The 22,938-nt window shown below is 38.4% G+C and overlaps 1 protein-coding gene across 1 annotated transcript in view; it reads left to right on the plus strand.

The window, feature by feature from the left end:
• LOC148815079 (B-cell receptor CD22-like) overlaps positions 1 to 21,316 on the plus strand; it is a 28,207-nt gene extending 6,891 nt beyond the window's left edge. The window contains exons 4-19 of the mRNA XM_088905861.1: positions 674 to 961; positions 2,012 to 2,281; positions 3,792 to 4,064; positions 5,885 to 6,142; positions 6,511 to 6,771; positions 7,471 to 7,743; positions 8,388 to 8,639; positions 9,962 to 10,231; positions 11,303 to 11,566; positions 12,416 to 12,500; positions 13,306 to 13,375; positions 14,584 to 14,714; positions 17,087 to 17,144; positions 17,865 to 17,986; positions 19,272 to 19,350; positions 20,915 to 21,316. Of these exons, the coding sequence (XP_088761987.1) occupies positions 674 to 961; positions 2,012 to 2,281; positions 3,792 to 4,064; positions 5,885 to 6,142; positions 6,511 to 6,771; positions 7,471 to 7,743; positions 8,388 to 8,639; positions 9,962 to 10,231; positions 11,303 to 11,566; positions 12,416 to 12,500; positions 13,306 to 13,375; positions 14,584 to 14,714; positions 17,087 to 17,144; positions 17,865 to 17,986; positions 19,272 to 19,350; positions 20,915 to 21,118 (3,158 nt within the window). The 3' untranslated portion in view covers positions 21,119 to 21,316. The remainder of the gene's footprint in view (positions 1 to 673; positions 962 to 2,011; positions 2,282 to 3,791; positions 4,065 to 5,884; positions 6,143 to 6,510; positions 6,772 to 7,470; positions 7,744 to 8,387; positions 8,640 to 9,961; positions 10,232 to 11,302; positions 11,567 to 12,415; positions 12,501 to 13,305; positions 13,376 to 14,583; positions 14,715 to 17,086; positions 17,145 to 17,864; positions 17,987 to 19,271; positions 19,351 to 20,914) is intronic.
• The last annotated feature ends 1,622 nt before the right edge of the window (positions 21,317 to 22,938 follow it).

Here is a 22,938-nt window from a genome sequence, read left to right on the forward strand (position 1 = left end):
TAATATCTCACCACTTACAGTTGTAAAACCCTAAAACAAGTAGAATGAATTTGTCCTCTCAAAGAAGAAATCTCATAAAACCTCCACTTACATAGGATTTTGTGTGCTCTTTGGAAGGATTCTCCTTTTATTCCAGGTTGTGTGCTGATGTATTCCTTATTCCCTAATGAAGAAAAAAAACATTTTAGATTATAATCTGTGAATTGAGTTATAATGACAACAAGTAGAAGGTCCCACTTTCAATATTGTACAAATATTAATAGGAAATGATATTGTCTTTGAATTCTTTAAATTCAGTTAATAATCTACTCTATGGTAAATATCCAGAACAGTAGTAAATTCTATTTTTTGAGGTAACAAAGTCAAATTAATCATACTATTGAAGTAACTTTATTCCATTTACTTTTTAAGATATTTATTCAATTGCATAAAGCAGGAACATGACTACATCACTGGAAACTCAAGTCTACCAAAAGGCAGCATTTCATAGTTAAACTTCACATTCATTATTTTAATTTTCCTTTTATTGAAAAATGTCCTGTTTTCTAATGTTTTCTTTTTTAATGAGCAACTTAAGCAGTCAAACATAAACTGGGAACAGAAATTGTGTGTTCAAAATATGATATCCCTCAGTCCAATCCAATGGCTCTTTTTGTTTTCAATTTTTTTTAAGAAAACCCTTGTAGCATTAGTCTTGAGGGAAACCCAGCCAGCCATGAGGGAGAAAACATCAGCTTGACTTGTAGAACTAAAGGCTCTTGTAATAAGGATCTCCAGTGGCAATACCCTCCAGATGGTATACAGATTCCAACAGAACCCTGGACAGAAGTGGAACAAGGCTCTAAGGTTGGACATCTGACCTTTACTCCAACATGGAAGAGCCATCAGAAGACCCTTTCATGTCAAATTCAGGGAAGCAAAGATGAGTGTGCTGCCAGGTCCATCACATTGAACATTACGTGTGAGTACAATGGTGTATGTTGCTTGTGCAGAGGTTTTCCATAAACATGGAACAAGAGCTGCAACTACTAATGCATTCATTCATATTCGTAAATAGTGTGGTGGGCTTTTAAAAGGATGCAGTTACAAGAATGGCCAGTAGAGGATTCAATAAGTCTGGTATTCTGCTGTTAGGTAGAGATGAGTTCCTGATACTGGAATGTTAACATCCTGTATTGTGATTTGGAATAATTAGTGAGAATGCAACTTTCCAAAAGGAGGGAAAGACTTTGTAAGTTTTGAAGACGTTGAAAGTGCTTTAGAAGTTTAATATAAGCTGGGATTGTTTGGTAAACTGCAATGATCTTGCATGATGAAGTGGTAGATATGTTGTGTGCACATTTGTCCAAGGTTAGATATCGACTCCCAGTGCAACAAAAGAAATGCCAGAAGTGTGTTGAATCCTCCTTCAGGAAACGGGCTCTGCTCTGGATGGCCCAACCTCTAGTAAGCAGGAAAATCTGCAAGGGGCTATAAGTAGTGAATTGAACTGCTGGATTGAAAGGAGTGTGGTGGGTTTAACTGGAACCCAACCAGTATGACACCACCAGGAACAATTCTGACTATGAAACATTAGAGAGAACTGAAATCCGCTACTATGGGAAGTGCCCAGGACTGTCTGGACCACGGTTGATCCACCATCACCCATCAGTGACACTGTGAACCCTCATAGATATGTCTGTTATGAAGTTGATACCCTGATAGACAAACCTGCAGTAGGCTTTTTTTTATTGATGTTGTCTTGTAACCAGCTTGTAACTGTAGAGGTCAGTATTTCACCACATTTGTATAAGGACAGCCATCTTTGAACTGGCCTTGGCATCCCCGCAGAGAGGATGGGCTCACGATGAAGCACTTTTACTGTGGATTTATGCTCCTTTTATAATTATTTCATATGGTTTTAGCATGCTTTCACTGTCCTTTACTGTTTATGGAATGCAATGATATACCATTACAGATGTAACTGATGAATCAACAGTAAAAGATATTTTATGAATTTATGTACTTACAGTTGCCCCTCAAGTGGTAAGAGTAAAAACTGAAAAACCCATCGATGAAATAATAGAAGACAGCAGGGTGACACTGGTCTGTGAAGTGGAGGCTGCTAACCCAAATGTCACCATTTACAACTGGTACACGGATGGCGTTTTAAGGAAAAATGACACCTTCTCCACCATAGTGTTTCAAAACATTTCCAGACAAGATTCCGGAGAATATTACTGCATAGCTTTCAACCAGGTGGGAAATGGAACATCGGAAGCCTTCTCTCTGGATGTGCTATGTGAGTAATAATATGCAGAACAATAATGGTCATGATAAACCACTTTTCATCTAAACCTCATCCCTCCCTGATCCCACATATTGGAACGAACCCACTTCTGTCAGCACTGAATTACCCATCTGTGTGACATGTGGCAGCCATTCAGCTCCAACAGTCCTGGTAAAAAACAAGTCAGATGAAATAAAAAAGTCCTTTAGCAATCTGATTGGGAGAAAACTTGGGGTGGTTAGAATGTACAAAAGCAAAGTGGACATTATCTGGAACACCCGAGCTTCTGGTCTTAGTAACAGCGCATGGGATCTCTTGGAACCAAGTAATCAGGGTTAAGGATCCTATGCATGACTGATAGGTCAGTTTAATATCTTATACAAAGAATGGTGCCTTCTACAACCCATTGTCTCCATTCACCTTATTAGAGGACACTTTTTACTTCAAATTTTTGGTCCAAAGGGAGGCATGCCACTAACTGGTCCACAAACACGCCTTACTGCAGCAAACTGGTTTTGCATCCCAGTAGAGACGAGATTCATCCTTAGCTTCTGAACACATTAAACACATGAAAAAGGCTGCAAAATTTCCATGTTCATCTTGTATACAATAAATCAATAGAATATAATCAATGACATTGAATATACTGCACAAAGTGGACCTACCTAGTCATTTGTGGGATAAAATACCACCCCTGAAAACCACATGATATGCATGTTGGAAATATTTGCAAGCTAAATTTATCCCATTCTTCTAGCAGGATCATCATCAGTGGAGGTTTTGTCTATGATAATTGCCAGCAGCTATATCACCTTGCAATTTCCAACTGGTAACCCACTGAAGCTCAGCAGGTGTGAGTCTGGCCAGTACCTGAATGGGAGACAACCTGGGAAAGCTGAGGTTGCAGCTGGAAGAGGTGTTAGTGGGGCCAGTTGGGAGCACTCACCCTTCTGTCTGTGCCCCAGTATAGTGATAGTGACATGATACTGTACAAAAGATGCCATCCTTCGGATGAGACATAAAACAGAGGTCATCTGTGGTCATTAAAAATCCCAGGGTGTTTCTCAAAAAGAGCAGGGGTGTTACCCCAGCATCCTGGCCAAATTTCCCCCTGGATTTTTCCAATCATTGCCTCCTAATAACCCCCATCTATGAACTGGCTTCATCATTCTGTTCTCCTTCCCACTGAGAGCTGCTGTATGGGGAGCGTACTGGCACACTATGGCTGCCTCCGCATCCTCCAGGTGGTACGGTACATTGGTGGTGGAGGGGAGTCCCCATTACCTGTAAAGAGCTTTAAGTGGAGTGTCCAGAAAAGCACTATATAAGTGTAATAATTATCTTTATTAACTGCAGTAAGGGTATCAGGTGGTAAGAATGCTGTATCTGATATAATCATCCCCCAATTTAGTTTAGTTTCTGTTCTGTTCATAACATATACAGTAAAGTGTATAACTTGGGAAAAAGTATGCTTTCTCTCCTTCAGTGTGTGATGTGTTTTAACTCTCTTTTACTTCATCAGACAAACCTAAAAACACCAGCATTAAGGAGTCTCCAGACTTACCTAAGGAATTAACAGAAGGCATGGATGTGAAGATGGTCTGTCTTTTTGAAACCGGAAATCCAAACACTGTCACCATCACATGGTACAAGAATGACAAAGTCATCAGTGGAAAAGACTCAAACCTCAACATCAACAATATAACCTATACAAATAATGAAGATAAATACAAGTGTGAAGTTAAAAATGCAGTCGGGATGGATGTATCAGACACAGTACAATTAAGAGTTTTATGTAAGTATCCCTTTCTTATCTTTCACTATGTGTGGAATAATAACACCCTGTTTTCTCAGTCGATATACTGTGCATAAATATATGTCCTTGACTTATTTTAAATAAGTTTTAAATTAGTCCATGGGCACAACATACAAGTATATAGTTTAATTTTTTTAAGAAAGTGAGTATGAAGATCAAAGGTCTCTCCAAGTCAAGAATTCTTCATTTTATCCCTTCCAGCCATGATTGTATCAATTTTTCTGTCACCGTTTCTTGGCAGTGATTCAAAGATTCACTACCAGAAGGATGTCAGAAGCCAAAAAATCCATAAACACGGTTCACAAATTACCCCAGTGATTAACTAATGTCCACCTACATTCATTTACAGATTAATGCCTTCCATACCTTCCCTAGAATTTGTCAACATATTTTCATATTTTTTGTGTTCCTACCTGTTGTCAAGGTTTCCTTCGCCCTTGTGCTTTTTAACCCACTTTTTGCCTTGTACTGTCTATCTCCCTCACATGTCCCATTCCGAATGGAATTAACTTCTGCTTGGGTCTTTGCAGCTCCCTGCTCAACATAATTAGATATTGTACTGTATGATTGCTTGAGAAAGTTCTTATTAAGTTGTAAAACAGAATTTCAGCACCGTCTAAGCCATTTTTGATAAAAAACAAAACAAAATAAAAAAGTATTTTTACACATAACCTTGTCTGGATTTTAACATAAATCTTGTCTTGTTTTTTTCAGTAATAACCAAAAATTATACCTATTTCATTTAAGTACTTAAATGTACACCTACAGATATTATGAAGAAATCTGAAAATGTTATTTAAAACCTTTAGCTTTCAGTTAAATATTCATGTTCACTCCTATTTTTTTAAATTAAATCGCAGTCGGCGTTAAGAAAAAATAAATGAAAGAATCGAATAATGGGGGAAATTTAGCAAATTTTAATCTGGTGGGGCATGCTCTTGAGCTACACTTTAGGAAGTTATTACAGAGCCTATAGCAGGCTGGATCTATCTTTATTGTGTAGCATCACTTTCCATGTGGCTCCGGCAAATGAAGAAAAGTGCCTGATTTAGAGTTAAAAATCGAGATTTTGAAGAAACGAAGGGATGGGTTGGTGGTGACCAGTTTGACGCGTATATACTTGTAGGACAAGACGTTTCTTTGATTCGTGCAATTCGAGACAGGAAGAAGGCTATTCATGAGAACTTTGCGTCAGCTGTGTTTTCTGCAATGTATTATAATTAAATTGTATTTGATTTATTTTGTATACTGTACACTGTTGTATTTGCTGTATGACTGTTTTCATAATAGTTTAAACTACATACTGTACACATACTAATACAATTCCGGTCGATTTTACTCAAGGGAGGGGAATTTCAAAATGTTTCATTTTCATCACAAGATCTGCATCCAGTCACCCCTTTTCTAGCCTCTTTACACAATACAGGGTTATGGGGCAGCCTGAGTCTATCATTACAGGATGTTAATATTTTGATTGTAGTTTGTGTATTATTCTAGAGGGCCTTTTTTGTAGTTTTATTTGTTATTTTGGTATAAAAAAATGCAATTATCTTCCACAAATCTTCCACAACATTTAAAGGGGATATCCATTTTCTACCTTATGAATTGTGCACATTTAATCAATGAACAGTTATCGAATTTAAATTCAATTATTTGCAAAGATGTGAAGTTGTGTGTCCTACTGTACATGATGTCCCACTATACTATGTGAATATATCACACAATCCACATATACTGTACATGCATACAAATAATCTCATTTCTCCAGCACTAACTTCTTGAATGTATTTCTTTCACAGATCCTCCTAAAGAGACAACAGCTACTATCAATCCTGTGTCCGTGAATGAAGGAAATAAAGTAACTCTCTCATGCTCTAGCAAAGGAAATCCAGAAATTCTGACTTACACCTGGTTTAAAGAGGGAACAGGAATCATAGGCTCTGTAAACGAATACACTTTCAAAAAAATTCAAATTGCAGACAGGGGAAGATATTTTTGTCAGGCAAAGAATGCCTTAGGGATAGCAAACTCATCTGTCATTGTAATTGATGTCAAATGTAAGTGAATTATTGATCATCATAACACACAGTCTTAAAAGACAACTAACAATATTTCTAAGTGTCACCACAGTTTGCTGAAGTTGAACAAGTAAAATCTTCTCCCTTAACTGCTTTGATCACATCACAGTTTAACCTTCACCAAAAAAAGTTGTCTGTCAAAAAGCTAATGTTGAAGTCAGGTTTGAGGAAGAACTAGATGATCATTTTCCAGGAAAGTAATCTATAGAGAAAAAATCTAAATATTGACAATATTGACTTGCATAGGACACCTGATAAAATCCAAACCTAATGGAAAATGTTTATAAGCATTCTTCATGTACATGATTGTATCTTTACAATAAATAATATTGCTTTCTTATTTCCAGATGCTCCTAAGAATGTCACGATTGTGATGAATCCCTCTAATGACATGATTGAAGGAACCAGTGTCAATCTAACATGCACCATAGAGTCCAGTAATCCTTTCAAATGTGAATTTGAATGGTACAGAGGAACAGTACTTATAAGTACTGGAAAAACTCTGTTTTTCAGAAGCATAGAATACACTAATGCTGGTTTTTATTCTTGTGTGGTTTCTAACTCAGTGGGTACTGGGAAGTCAAATACAACACACGTAAATGTTTTGCGTAAGTCCTGTTTCTTTACCTCATTCTGAATACCATACGTATTTCATACGATTTTCAGTGATTTCTGTTGTCAGTAAAATCCCCGTTTTCCTGCCTTGTCTCGAATCTGGAAAGTATTCCAGTTTTCTGACACTGCTAGCAAAGCGAGATCCCATTAGTTGATCTCTATCGCATTTCATATTTGTTCACTCTAATATTTCACATTGGCTTGCCAAATTTACTTCAAAACGGTAGTTAGAAAGTGAGCAATCATTTTTATTGAACCTTTTTGTTCTTGTTTCTCCTACTGCATAAAATACAGTGTTTTTTTTCTCTCTAACCAAGATCTGAATGCAATCAAGTGCAAACCTACTGCGATACAACACTGTTTTTTTGTTTTTCCATTCATACTCACAGTAGTGTTTGAACTTCTGCATCTGAATAGCAATGTGAAAAAAACGTTGAAATGTGTTAGATCTTTGATAGTAATAGGCAGTGCCCCATATCTAATACTCTTCTTGTACATAATGCAGTTCTTCTAAAAATACAAAAGGACACCTTATGGCGATCACGAGAAGGCATGAACTTCTAGTGTCAGCTGCTTTATTCCGCCTTTGTAAAAACTAGGCTTACTGATTTTCTCCTTGACATGTGGCCTTCGGCCAACTGAAATCATATTCACCTTGTGTTAAAATGACTGCCTTATTTTTCCTTCTCCAGATGGCCCCAAAGAAACAGCCATTAAGATGAGTGTACCTAATGGAACGGTGAAAGTGAACAAGTCAATGACTTTAACATGTGTATCGCGTGCCAACCCACAACCCAAATACTACTGGTACAGAAAGGAATCTGGGTCTCCCGTAATGCTTCAAAACACATACCATGAGCTACAGTGGAAGCATATCTCTCCAGATGATGCTGGAGAATACCACTGTTGTGTTGAGAATGCCTTAAATGCAGTTAACTCCACCAGTGTAACAGTTGAGGTACTCTGTGAGTAAACATGATTTTTTATGTGACCATTTTGATAGGGGTATAATGGAAAAAATGAAATATGCACAAGAGCAAAATGGAGGTATTATTGCTTCATAGCTCCAGGATGCTGGGTTTTGAAAAGGCTTTGGCCATTTGTCTGTATGGAGTGTTTGGATGAATCTTAGCTCAAACCTGTCTTGTGCCTTAGTCCATGGGTTCTCAATTCTGGTTCTGGAAGTCCATATTGCACTGGCTTTTGTTCTTACACAACTGAACTCTTAATTGATGTAATAATTAAGTGGTTTGACTGTTTTCAATTCTTCCACTTGCAGGAGGTTGCCTTAACTATCAGATTTCATAAATATAATAAAATCCCAGCAGAAAAAAAAACTTCCATCAAGATTTTTTGGGGGTTCAACTAAGGCATCACTTAGGCAAAAGAAGCTCTGCTGGAGGGAAAACCAGCAACAGTGTGGTCCTCAAAGACCAGGGTTGGGAATTCCTTCCCAATGCCTCTGAGACAGGTTTGCATGACCCTCACCAGGATAGCTAGTAATGGAAGGACAAGATTCTAATATTGTATGAAGATTGGATCCCCTTATGTATTTCTGTCCCACTTTACAAGCAAACAGCGCATGAACTTTGTCTGTGACTCTCGACAGACCCACCCATCACACCCAACCTGACCCTGCAAAGTGACGTGATAGAGGGGTACCAGACGACCATTTACTGCAGCGTTCAGAGCCATCCTCCATCTGTGCTCAGTCTGGTACCAAGCAAGCACAGAGTGACTACCTCCTCTAACTCAATCACCGTGGCCTTCCGTGTTTCATTTGAGGATACGGGAAAGTATGTTTGCATTGCACAGAATTCAGAAGGCAAATCCAAAGCAGAAGAATATCTGAAGGTGAAATGTAAGTACAGCCATATTAAGGTTTATCTGTACGCAAAGGTGCTGGAAACCATCTTCAGTGAATGTAACAGCTAGGGTTCGGTTGATGTCACCAGGGCTGTAAAACAAGGATAATCAATTTACACTGCTGTCATTTTGTATGACACTGGTACTGTATTGCAACAGGTCTAACGGTGAGAATTGGCATGAACTCCTCAGAACTCTCAAGAGTGTTTTACCCCGTCATGGCAATAAGTCTATCTTTTGGCATACATAGGCTATGCTGATTAGGGGTGGGTGAAATTTGAAGTTTTATCAAACAGATCTCTGATGAATCATAAGCCAGGTTTGGGGTTGGTTGTCATATCAGAAGACCCAAATTGTTTGCTACTTGATGTGGATATATGCATTTGAACTCTTCAACAGTTTTAAAATTGGATTCACCCCTCACTATTAACACCCATTTCAGTCCGAACAAACCTGTTCATTTCAGACCTTGAAGGTGAAGGTTTTTAAATTGGTAAATCTTTAACAGACAGAGCTCAATGAATAGTAATATAAATCGGCTATATAACTTATTGTCATGATCGTCATCCCTCCTCTAGAGGGCGCTCCGACCCTTTTGAATTTTGTATTTTTCATTATTACGTTCGCCTGCCCCTTGTTCCCTGTATTATTTAAACCCTGTGCCCCGAAGCTCGGGGCTCTGCCCGGAGGCCCGCCTAGCACCAAGTCGCCCCACGTCCGCGGCTTGAGGGCAGAGGCTTCCAAACGGTGTCCTGACCAGCTTAGTCCAGGGATCGGAGTGCCTGGCCTCGTTACCTTGTTTTTAACTTCCTTGTTCCAGTTTCTGATCCCGTTCCTGGTTTTAATCCTTCGTCTTGAATGGATCTCCCAGCACTTGGACCCTGGACTGCACCCTGGTTTCCCACTTGGACTTCCCTCATTTGGACTTGTTTGCCTGCGCTCCCCCCATGCACCTAGATCACTGTCGGCACCGCCCCCTGTTCTCCATCCCTTCCATTCCTAACCTTGTTTTCCCTGTAGCCCTTCTCCAGTCTCTTCCGGAATATACCGTCTGCATAGGGTCTTAAACTACGCACTACACGGGAGTCAGGACCGGCTCCCATAACTCTTATACTTCTTGTCTTGATATATAATGACTTTTCTCTTCCCTAATTTCAGCTGACTGGTTAACTAATTCATATATTATTTGTATTTAAAGTTTCCTGTATTTTTTAGCTGAACTGGTTTCTAATATGATCAATTAACTAAATAATTTCATATAAAATTATGAACAAATAGATCATAAAGTAATTCTGCACCCTCTCTGCCCTCTTACAGATGCCCCTAAAAGCACATCTCTGGTAGTGTATCCTTCCACAGAGATTAGAGAGAACCAGGAAGGGAGGATCTCATGCAAAACACAAGCACACCCGCCAGTGACTGAATACTCCTGGTTCAAAATCACAGACCACAAGGAGCACAGAGTGGGAAAGGGGGCTGAATTGAACTTTAAGGAAATTTCCTTCATGGACAGCGGAAAGTACTTCTGCCGAGTGAAGAACGACATTGGAGAAAACAAATCAGCAATCACCGAGTTAAAAGTATGGTGTAAGTGTCTCTGTGCAAAGGACATATTCCAAGTTTGCAAGACTTTTCAATAGAGTAGAACATCACTTCATTAAGGGGGTGATTATATTAGAAACACTGAAACCAGCTATTTCATGTTGTGGATTTGTAAGCAACTTAAAACTTGAATCTTAAAATAGTTTGAAGCTTGTTAGCTTACACTCCTGGAAATATTAAAGACACAAGGAAGGATTTAAGAGAAGGCCATGGGCTCACTGGGGTACTAGTAGCTAATCAAACTGGTGATCACTCGTAGCTTCATTTCTTGAACAGGCTAATTCCAGTCTCCCACAATTGTTCTTGTTCTCAGTTTTAGATGTACTCCTTAGTAATTTCCAATTGCTCCTCTGATTATGAAGACGTCCACTGGATTCCTTCTATAAATGCCAAAGAATTTTTGATGATTCAAACAAGTCCCCCCATATTCTTCTAAATTCATAATTACAGGATTCAGTTATTTAGTCTTGTCAACTTGGAGTTTCTACTTCTGTGCTCTTGTTCACATTTCAGTTGCATATACTGTACTAAATGATGAATATAGTTACATGTATAACATTTATAAAATACAAATAGCTTTTGATTATTAGACAGTATGTACAGTAGTATTTGCCACATCATCTAATCATAAAATTGTACTGAACTTCACAAAATAGAATACACTTCACACACTAATTTAGCTTCGCTTCTATCCTAATTTAATTTAGAAGCCATTACAATGTATTTCACCTACGGTAGGTACCTGCGTAGGCTGCAAAGGAACAAGTACAGGTTTATTCCGTGCTGAAAAGAGAAGAAAAGCAACACGAAAAACGGAAAGGAACGTTGTGTTTCATTTCTTCTCTTTTCAGCATGGAATAAACCTGTACTTGTTCCATTTTAATGTGTATTACATTTGCTTTGTTTTCTTTTTTTTGTATTAATAAAACGAGACAATAATATACTGTAGAGCACCATGGGAATATGTAACAAAGGTAATTTACAAAATGTGGTGAAATGACAAATCCAGCTCAGAATTGTATTGTATCACCATACATTTGTGTTTTACTGTCCCAGATGCTCCCAAAAATACCACAGTCGTGTACAACCTTAGTGGCCAGAAGACTCCCAAGGGGATGGTTTGGTTGATGTGCAGTAGCAAGGGTTACCCTCCTGTGAACCGCTACAGGTGGTACAAAGTGAATGATCGCAAAGTGGAGACTTTCGTTTCGCACGACCAGAACATCACTGTTACCAGCGCTGAACGGGTGTCCTACTACTGCATAGCCTACAACGATGTCTCCAACCAGCAGTCCTCGTTGCAAGCACTGCCCATCTATTGTGAGTGACCTCGGAAGACTTTTATTATACTGTTTGAAAAGATGACAATGCAAACAAGAAATGCCACAAAAAAAGGCGTGTATCTAGCAAGTTGTGCTCCTTTAAAAGCAAAAACATAACAGAAGATAGGACAGGAAGCAACAAAAAATGTTTTGCACCTCATTGAGTTGGTATAAAAAAACCAAGCACTGCTTATCTGGAATTAAGGTATTAAAATATATTTGTTCTTTTATCAGAGCAGCTTGAAATGTCCTGAGCCTTTTACAGAAAATAAAAAAAAACAAACAAAAATGGCCTTTTTACTCTTTTTAATTCCATGTTGACAATGCTCAGATTGCCAAAAAAGTAATGGGTAATGAAAACAAATTTGTAAAAGGAAGTGTAGCGCTGTCCTGCTATTTTTTAAACAAGAGTACACCAATTTCACAGCCATATGACAAAAGTATTCTCAGGGGATAAAATGGCGACACTTTAGGTTTTTAAAGAGCTAAAAATTCAATTTAAAATTCTTAATAACCAGCAATATATAATTAGAGTGGTAATAAAATGTTAGTAACCAATAAGAATTAACAATGGTTAACATACAATTGAAGAGCATTCAGATTGTTCTTATCTAAAAAGGCACTCTCAGTACTTTCTTGAGTGTTAGAAGCTTGATTGCTATTCATTTATAAAGTGCAGTTTGCAATTGCTAAACTAAAAATTACTAACAAAAGATATTAAGTATTTTTTTCTGATTATATAAGATAATATGCAGAAACAGGAGGATGTGGTTCCCCCTAGAGTTGTACATTAATGAAGAATTCGTGATTTGAGGATTTAAGTCTGATTCTTTTTCCTTATTTCCAGATGGCCCATCCCAGATGATCCTTATTTTCATACTAGTTTTCTCTGTGTGCCTTCTGATTCTTATAGTCGTCTGCTTTGTCTTCAGGTAAGACAGCGTATAAGAACATAAGAACAGTCACAAAATAGGAAGCCTTACTTATAGTTAACATCTAACTAATCCAAAGATGTTATCCATCTGTTTCTTGAAAGACACCAAGGTATTGGCTTCAACAACAACTCCTACACACAGTGTTCAGCATTTCTAAACTGTGTTTGACACAGGCCCTCCTGCCTAAAAGGACTTCATGAATCACAAACATCTCATGGCATCTTCAGTAGTGTGGCTGTGTAGATTGCCCCAGACACTCGCTACTCTGTTTTGTAATACTGCATGTGGGGATACGCAGACTTCCTCTGTCTTGTGTCTTTGAATCACAGTTGGTCCAGATTAAGTTATCTGGGCTGCATGCCATCTCAGAGATGATGCACCAAGAAACAATATAGGTGATTGGTCGGTGAGTGATGGAAAAAGGAGAATTCAAGTACATATTTTTAATACCTGTCTACTCTGTTCAAGATTAAAAAGGCATTCAATATGCAATACATTAAGCACTCCAATACCTCTGCCTGTGATTGTAGGATCTTCTTTTAAATCCAGAAATGTACGGTACATGCTTTTATTTTCTGTTGATTCTAAAGACTTCCACTGGTTGTTGCTGCCTTTGAAGATTTTAAATGTTTGCATCAGGTCGCTTTGAATTCTTCTTGTTTTACACCTCTGGACCCATTTCAGATGATGTACACAGTCCTCTAAATTAGAAAGCAATCTCTTTAGGTATGCTGAACTTAAAATAGGGATGTGAAGAACCCACAGTAATCATGAGTGCTGAATTTAACTTTCTCATTTTCAGACAGCAGAAGAGAAGAGGTACACAAGGAAGTGAAGCAGATGATGCTTGTTTTAATTTGCTGCGATACATGGTACAGTTATGGTATCACCGAAGACGGTATTCTGTAGTTATTATCAACATGTTTATTAAAGAAGAGCCCGCATTCCCAGAAACATTCTCTTTGTGTGTAGTTCCCTCTTGTGGTCAGATCGAAGAATGCATCTTACGAACTCGGACTCGCGAGCTCACTCACAGATTCTGACATTTCGAAAACTGTGTACTTCTACACTAGTCACACAGAGTTCAGTTGATGTAGAAACTAAAGTATATAAATAAGAAAAGAACAAAATGCAATACTGTCCCATGATTATCTTTTCAAAGCTCTCAAGCACACATTTTCATAAAAATAAAGGTGAGAATTTTACTATATAAACCTTGTTGCATAGATACAGCACGAACGTTTTCAAATGTAAATGTACTGATTGTAAATGTACTGTATTTTGTTACACACATGCAAATAAGCATTTAATTTTTTTTCAAAGAACAGTAGCCATTAGCACTCTGTAACTACAAAGCTAGAACAGCAGTTCTTAATATGCCATACGGAAATGGAGATACTAATTTCCTATGGTGAATCCTTTTAGGCTATTTTATGCGTCAGTGTGTAAGTATAATACAGGCTCATTCTGTATGTAACATACAGCTTGAAAAAGAACAAGCCACTGCAAACCTACGGTGGTACAGGGGTCTCATAGATTTGGCTGTTGAGCTACTGTACCTCTTAAGTAAATCTTGCAGGTAGCTACATATACTGTAGCAACCTAAACCTTCCCTATGAACATATGAACTTTAACCTTGTTGTTGCTGTTGTTCTGTGTTTAATTCCCATTAAGGAAACACCAATTAAACACAGGACAACAGCAACAACAAGGTTGTTGTATTGGATCATGCATGCAACTAAGCACTTCCTTGCACTTCCTTGCATATGACAAACAATCTAGACTCTGAAAAACTGAACTCTGATATGAACAGAACAATGGGACACCATTGGGGCCGCCTAGCCCATGTGGTAGTTAGTTGTTAGCTGATCACAGGATTTCATCCACTTGTTTCTTGAAAGACGCATCAGCTACAACAACATGGCTGGGTAGCTTGTTCAATCCACTCTTTAGGTAAAGCAGTGTCCCTGTTCTTGGTTTCCTCTTGTGCACTTTCATGTTTTACTGTCTATTCATAAGAAATCTGTCAGTGTGCTAATTCAGTTCAAGTCGAGATTTGTTCTTCTTCTTGATTACTTAGAGTTCCCAGAATGACACTCAAGAAACCTTGATGCTGGAGGGGGCAGGGGACTCCCACAGAAGCAGAGAAGACCTTGGTGGTGGAATCCACAATCCTCATGGTCCACAGTCCGGAGCTACTCTGCAGCTAATGTGAGTCTAACTCCCACAAAATGTCAACTGCTGTAGTGCTGCATCTGTCCCCAAACATGACAGACAGAAGAAATCAGTGTAGAACCACTGCATCAGAGACATTCCTATATCAAACTGGATCAAGTAAGCTGGCAGTACTCTAGGATCCAGCTGTCAAAAGCTAATCGGTAGTGCTCTGTTTCTTGTTCATTGCAGGCAGGATCTCACATATACAGTATGTGTTTATTTTTAGATTAAGAAACAAAAACAGAATATTTTGTGAGTATGCATGTAACCACATTTGTTTTGTGCTACACCCAAGTGTTGTTTGTGCTCAGTGATCTAACTATGCTGTTTAAAAATGAAGCGCATTGCTATGAGTAGCCATGACTGCTCCTGTCTTCAGTTTAGCCCTGTTCTTTTGATATGCGATTCTTTCATATACTGTACCAGTTGTGGTAGTTTCCCAGTTAATTACAGTACTACTGTTTCTATCTTTGAATTCAGAATTAATCATAATCAGGCTAATAAATAATGCGACAATCCTTAAGCTGGAAAAAATGAACACCTCTTCTCCTGTTCAAGAGCACAGACATAAAGATGCTCTTCTTTTTTAGCTTTTGAAAAAAAAAACTACTTCCTCCTCCTCCTCGCCTCCCCAAAAAGCTAGGCCCACGACTCCTCCTTGTTCACCATGTTCAAATGTGTACTTCCTTCTGCCTCTACCTCAGGACAAGGCTATTGTCTCTTAACTTTTAGCCTGATGCAACATATCTGCCATCTGCATTAAGCTGCGGAGTGTCTGAATTAGGGAAGGCTTCAGCCCCCTGTGGATTTTATCCCACTTCTGATTTGAATTGCTTTATCAAACGTTTTGGATGTCACATCCAATCCTTTGGATTTTTTTAGATGTTAATACTTTAATAATAGAAAAGTACCTAGAAAATATACGGAACACAGAACCCCAAAAATCAAAACTTCCTATCTCTTGTATTAATCAAAGCAAATGTACTATTTTAATATGCAGGCCATAGGTAATTAATGATTAAGCTTATTAAAATTTATAGTCCCTAGAAGGCATTATAAGAAGGTTTGAAGCTGAATTTTCACCCCAGTTATAATGTTTTTTTGCAGAAACTCATGATTCAAATAATGCTACAAAATTGGTATGTCAATAATTTTCCAGAAAGACTTGAAAAAAGTATTTTCTTTCTATAGTCTTAAAGTTGCCTTACTTACAGTGTTGTCAGGTGATTTGTTTGGAAGTTTGCAATAAAACTTTCATAACGTTCTTGCGACAGACGTATTTAGTCACCTCAAATAAAATGGCACAAATAGGATGTGCTGTATCGTAACACTTTCCTGAGGTCTTATAACACTCTGTGACAAAAGGTGGTTTACGATTACAGAATGTATTATGGGCCAAAGCCGTTAAGACATTTCTCAGGTGTTACGATGACAAAACAGAATGGAGAGTGACAAATAGCAAAAGCAGGAAACATCATTACGTACTGTATATAATGTACATTAGTGATCCAAAGCAACAGTGTGAAAATGGAAAAGTTCGTTTCAAAGCTAGCTAGAAGGTGAAATGGAAAGTTGCATTCAGCCTGTCATTAATATGTAAAATCAGTGTCCCTAATTATACTGTATGATGTTTGTAAAGACAGTTGAATCACGTATGTGAATTCAATTCTCCTCTGATTACTTTGCTCTTTACAGCCTATTCTGTTACTGGACAACTTTGACTCAGTGCCTGGGTTTTTTTAAAGCTGCTCTCCTAAAGGCTGTTGCTGCTTTAGAAGAGCAAAACTTTAGGAGAGCAAACCAATGAATAAACCTTAATATCCATTTCCAGTCTTTATTATTGTCCTTAGTAATGGCAAGTACTGCCAATTCACAACACTGTTAAAACAGCAACAAAAGCACACTCTCCACACACTGTAGCTTCAACTGCACAGAGTAGCCCCAGTTAGGGCAAAAACAGTCTTGACAGCTTGTTTATCTTTGAGACCTACCAAAACAAAAAGCACAAGTACTGTCCATTCATTGATCCATTCACTGGTAGAAGACTATTCCCCATTTCTTTTCATCAGACATTTATGTCACTCATCCCATATCCATTTCTATCAGTGCTCTTCAGGCCACTTCTGTAGGCCAGCTGGGCATCACAAAAGGCTACACTGCCATACAAAATCTACTACTCAATATACAGTATGCTGCATTTTATTAACATATCTTTCTAAGGCGCAAATAAATGGATGCAAATTTCTCTGATGCAGCACAGATAAGTTATCATTTAGTAGCTTTCTTCTCTGAAGCAAAGTCATGAACAAATGTTAATTATCAACTGAATTTTTGTTTGCTTTCAAATGCCTTCGCAAAACATGAAGACCTTGCTCTGGATCAACAGTGTACAGCACTTTAATGCAGCCTGATGTTGTTCTGGTGGTAAGTAAGACAGACACATTTTACAGGAGTCATTGCTTCTACAGTTACTGCCCCTACAAACACATTAAAGAAACCCAATGGAAACATGTAATGTATGTTCTTTTTTTAACAAGGCCTCTGAAGCTAAATGTGAAAGCTGTTTTTTATGTCAGATGTCACATGGTAGAGGTAGTGATTAGGCTTCTTCTGTACCGGACGTTAGTGGGATCAAATCCTTAGTTGGGCACTGCTATTGTACTATTTACTTCACCCAGATTGCTCCTTTTAAATACTCAGCTTTATAAATAAGTATACATCTAAGATACTTTAGATAAAAGCAAAAAAAAAATGGTAATATTTATTTTGTTAAACCATGCCTTAATTTCACACTTTCAATGAAACACGCTTAAAAAGCAAGTCCTTGTAACTTTAAAATCTTGGTCATGTGAGCTTTTTGTGTTAATTGTGTCATATGTATTATTATTGGTATGTGTGTCTGCATATGGACTAGGGTGCCATCTGAAAATGTATAAAAATGGCAGTGCTCTGACTCTCACTCTCCTCTCAACAAACTAGAGCATCCCACCATGTCTCTGCCTCAATGAAATTCCTTTCCATCTGTGCCAGGTGATCTCTATTAGAACTATTCAAGGCATTTCAGGAGTTACACTTAACTTTAATGTGTGCAAATTTGTAAACAGTCCGAATTGACACTATCAAACTTTTTTCCACACTCTGCAGGACCGGGGACAGAGAAAGAGACCAACAGATCCTACTGGAAAGGGTGGCTCAGAAGATACGGATACAGAGACTCTTAAATATGCTGCTCTGGCATTCCAAAGGGACCCAGAAACATCAGAAGGGTTAGTACTATTAGATGAAAGAAACTAGATGGTAGGAAGAATGTCCCATTTACACAGCTGTTGTTCCTAGTTCAAAAGGACAACCTATACAATGGTGCATTTATCGTGCATGACATACATTGTTTGATAGAGATAGATATGTCATGGCACTAAAAGAGTTCTTTGTAATTAATATTTAACACTTATTGTGTTTTACATAATTTATACTTTATATATATCCCCTTACTGTATGTAACCACTAATTCAAGAGCATGATACTTGGATTAATTTGTGTTAATTGTCTTGTGTAAGCAAGACGATAGGCACATAGTACATTCACACTCTGTGTACAGTAATCTAGGATGAGAATGAGCAGCTCCAGATCTTGAGAACCATCTTATTGCAAGTTTTTGTCAGGGAGAGTTCTTTCCGGACCCTATGCAGACGACACGATCCAGGGTTGAGTGAGAAAACACAAGGAAAAAAGGCATGCGGGATACGGGGATGAAAACAGGGGGGGCATGTCCATGGAGTGCTGGTGGTCGGGGGAGGTGTGGCCAAGGCAAACGATCAAGGGATGAGACAAATGGGAAATCCAAAAACAGGGCAAAAGTCCAAGGCCAGGCGATCCATCCGGGACAGACGATTAAAATCCAGAACCGGGTCGGGACCAGCAGGGATCGGGACCAAGAACAGAAGCTACAACCATAATGGAGCCAGGCGCATCCAGGTCCCGGGCTCGCATGATGCGGGAACCAATGCAGAGCCCGGATTAGCGTCTGCGTCTGGCTTTTAAGGGGGAACTGAAAAGGGGCTGGAACAGGGAGCAGGTGCGGGAGATGAAACTAACAAGGAAGAGCTGGAGCGCCCTTAAGAGGAGGAGTTGCGATCGTGACAGTTTTAGGTACTTCTTAATTGTCACCTGAGACCTAAAACAACAGCTGATTTGCCTTGTTTTGCAAATTACAAGTTGGATTAAAGTAATTAATTGTAGAAGTGAATGAACAGTCACACTTCCTTAAGCAATGGGTTATGCAATTATGAAACAACTTACTCAGCCATGCTGTTGAAGCCCATACCCTGTTTTTTTTCAAAAATGACTGTTCTACTACAGTAAATATCAAACAAGCTAGATGGACCAAAAGTCATTCTATTGTTTGTAACTGATCTTATGTTCTTAAATGAGTCCCATGAGTTTGGCAGTTGCTCATTTCTGATCATCTTGAGAACACCTAAAACAACTTGGGAAAGCATAAATTATTGATATTGGTAACAACAATAAAAATGTGATATTGTTTTCTTACAGAACAGTGACAGACGTCTCAAAGAAGGAATCAGGTGATCCTGTGTATGCCAAAGTTAACAAACCTGGGGTGGAGAAAGAGGTACAGTACTGCTTGCCTTTTATGATAATGCTACACTTTTATTTTACACTTCCAGATTACATACTGTATATGTTTGTTGTCTGTATTAGTACTGAGATATTATTCACTTCTAAGGTGCAATGCCTCACCACTAATGATATTTCCAAGAGATAAGCAAGTAAAGCAATTCATTATTTTACCAACAGGGCACAGCAGTTTTAAAATTTGCAGTTTAATTACACCAGGTGTTTTTTTTCTCACACTGCTTGCCTGACTTTGTTGTTTCCGTGTTTATTTTTTTGGTGATTCCTTTCATGACTTTGTATTGGAGCATACATATAAATAAGTAACTTCATATCACTTGTCCATATGACAAATAAACTGAGCTGATCTGAGGTGTAATTAGGTATATTTACCTTGTGTTCTCTGTTCATGAAAACCACATTGTACTCTCTTGTTAGAGAACACGTCACCAGAACTCTGTGAGCTCACAGACACACCGAAGGTCACAGGGGTCACTGTTGCAGTGAAGTTAACTCTGGCTGACTCAAACCCACCCACCACACAGGATTATGGTCATTTGTACATCACTGTTTGAAGAATCCAAGTCATACAGTAGCTGACTGTAAATCACAGTTCCTCTGGCTTTTTTGCCCTTTTGCAGAAACAGGGCAGTCTTTAAGATTGAATTTGTAGTGGATTTGAGCATCGACATGTTGCAAAAGGTTTTAACGGGAACATTCATTTTACATCCTTGGGGGATTTGGAAGCTGATGCTTCCCCAAAAAAAAGGAAGATGTCACCCCCCTCACTTCCCCAAAGCAGATGAGTTTCAAAACGTGTGAATTGCACAATGATGCAGCATGCTGCTTCCATCTACATTGTTTCTAAATCTACCCTCTTCAGCTCTGCTCAAAATAAGAAAAGCAATTGATTCTGCTCCTGGTCTGTCTATTAATACTACTCAGAACGAAACCTGAACACTTTACCCACCTTCCCATATTCTAGATGTTTTGCTCGAAAGAAACCTCCTCAAGGACAAAAAACAAAACAAAAGAAAGGAACTACTCACTCTCATTGAACACAATGTTACATTGCATTTATAAAAGGTTTGTTTTATTTTAAGGATCAGGTTCGTAAAGATCTAGATAAAGCAAAGAAATTTGATTAGCATCTATCCTTACTAATATATTTCTATCTTAAATTTAAGGTAGTCCTCAAGAAAACTGCTCTCTAATGTGGTCGCACTCCTTGGCCCAAATACCCGAGAGCAATTGGGTGGATCCAATTCAGCTAGAAATTTCTCAGCATACCATACAGCTCCAACCATTGAGCCATTTTCAGACTTAAAAACACTGACTTTTAATTTCTGATGGTGTGCTCTGGTTTCATTGTTAATACTGAAGTAATCCTTTGTGTTGATGTGACACAGGGTTTTGCATACAGTAGCTGTACCAATGTATGGGGAAATGTGAGGTAAAGTTATGCAAATGTAATTATGTAAGACTTCTGTAAGAGAAGAAACGGATAAGGCATTGTTGAGTGGAGCAAATAACTTTCCCTGTTTCCCTGTTTTTGCAACCAGTCATCAGGGAAGACAGATTATGAAAATCTGAAGGGAACCCTGAGCAACCGGAAAGACAAGTCAGAGGAGAACGAGAGTGAAGAGATCCACTATTCCAGCATTGTTGCTGTTCAGCCTTCTCTTGGCAGGACTCTGGAATGGGAGTCAGAGCCAGATTCTGAAGAAGAGGAGTACATCACAAGATACTCAGACGTCAAGCCCTAAACCATCTCATGGTTTAAATGCACCTGTGCTTCTCAAATCTGATACTTCAGCCCATCAGATGTCCCTGGTTTGCATACCTTCTTAGCTCTTCTCGGTATTCTTTCAGTTAAACCAACATGACCACTTTGCTACAGTAGGTCTAATCCAGGGCAATGCTGTAAAAGCATTTAGAAAGTTACTGTAGATTGCACCCTTTTAAAGCAGGAATTAAAGAGTCCTGGAATGCAACCATTTTATTTTCTTGTAGGAGTCGCTCATCAGTTTCTTTAAATGCTTGTAAATTATTATTAACATGCAAGACAGACAAGGCACAGTGGCTAAAACTGCCGCTTTACAGCTCCTGGGTACAATACTGTTCTTGGAGTGGAGATTGCTTGGTCTTCCTGTATTCATATAGGTTTTTTTTCCAGATCCTCCTTCTTCCTATCTTCCAAAAACAAGAAGGGAAGATTCAGTTGGCTATTTCATGTATTCACTCTGTGAGGGAGGGACATTGATTACTCTACCATAACAAGAGAGGTCCTGGTGTTTAGAGTACAGTTATGATATATAAAATACAATATATGTATTGTATTTGAATAGCACAGTCCAGAGGAAAGTGGAGGAACAAGCATTCCAATCCTTGTTAATGTACAGATCACAGTTTGTCAACCTTGCTTTGGCATCCTGAAGATAGACAAAAGTCAAACTCCAGTTTAAAGTCTCGTTGGTGAGTCGCTACACAGATCTTCCTGTGCTTACCTCCCACATTTGCTAGGAGATAATTGACAACACATAACAAACTCACTCAAATAGTTGTTTTTTTCTTGTTGCTAATGCACTTTGTACATATACAGTAGAAGCTTAGTCAGCAGGTGGAATGACTCAGAAGTGCAACATGGAGGGATTAACTAAACCTCCAGGGGCATTGAAAGGGTAGACGATCACAGGAACTGGTCTAAAATGTCTGTGTGGCACTGATGTGAATTAAGCAATCAGGTGCTGAGCTCTCAAAAACAGACCGTTGAAAGCAAAGACAAATCTATCAAATGAATAGTGCTTGTGTATCCTGTAAATGTAACAGCTTTCAAATATATGTGTATTTCTGTACATAAGTGTGTGGGAATCCCATTGGCATGGCACCTATCAGCACTGCTGCCTGAAAGTCCTGAGTTTAGATTTTGGACAAGGGATCCAACTCGTAGATTTCTATTGGTGCTCCAGTTTCCTCCCACCTCTAAAGACACAGTGGTGGGTTTAACTATTGTCACTGATTGTGTGTATGTGTTTATCTTTTAACTTGGGGACAAAACTTGAGAAAATTCCCCTCAGAGATAGTAACCCATGCCAGAAAATGAGGGACTACAAGACTTTCTGATAATGGATGGATGTATTTATATGTTCATGAAACCCTTGAAGGTTAGCTCACTCTACCTAGTAGGTGTAGTCAATATTGCGGGGTATGTACAACCCGCAAAAAATAAGGCTCAAAGTCCTTCAGAGGCCTCAATTCTTACACTCTGCAAAAATGTTCAAAGTGTTTTTGAAAATTTTTTTTTAAATGATTTTGATTGCCATTCAAGAAATGTGTACAGTAACTGCTTGAAAACTGTATTCTTGTGGACTTGCATCTCCATAAAGTACAGTTTAAACTATCTGACATTTAGTTTATGAAGAGAACACAAAAATATCATGTCAAAAATATGAATCCCTTTTTAACTAAGGACATTCCAACTGTTAAAATTTCAACGTATGCTGGAAATTGGAGAAGTTTGCAGAAGTTAAGAATTTTTCATTTTCTTCAAATCTATGTCTTGCTACATTGTATGTGTAATCCAATT

Source organism: Atractosteus spatula, chromosome 25 (genome assembly GCF_055471065.1).
Source record: "Atractosteus spatula isolate fAtrSpa1 chromosome 25, fAtrSpa1.hap1, whole genome shotgun sequence".
NCBI classification, from domain to species: Eukaryota; Metazoa; Chordata; class Actinopteri; order Semionotiformes; family Lepisosteidae; genus Atractosteus; species Atractosteus spatula.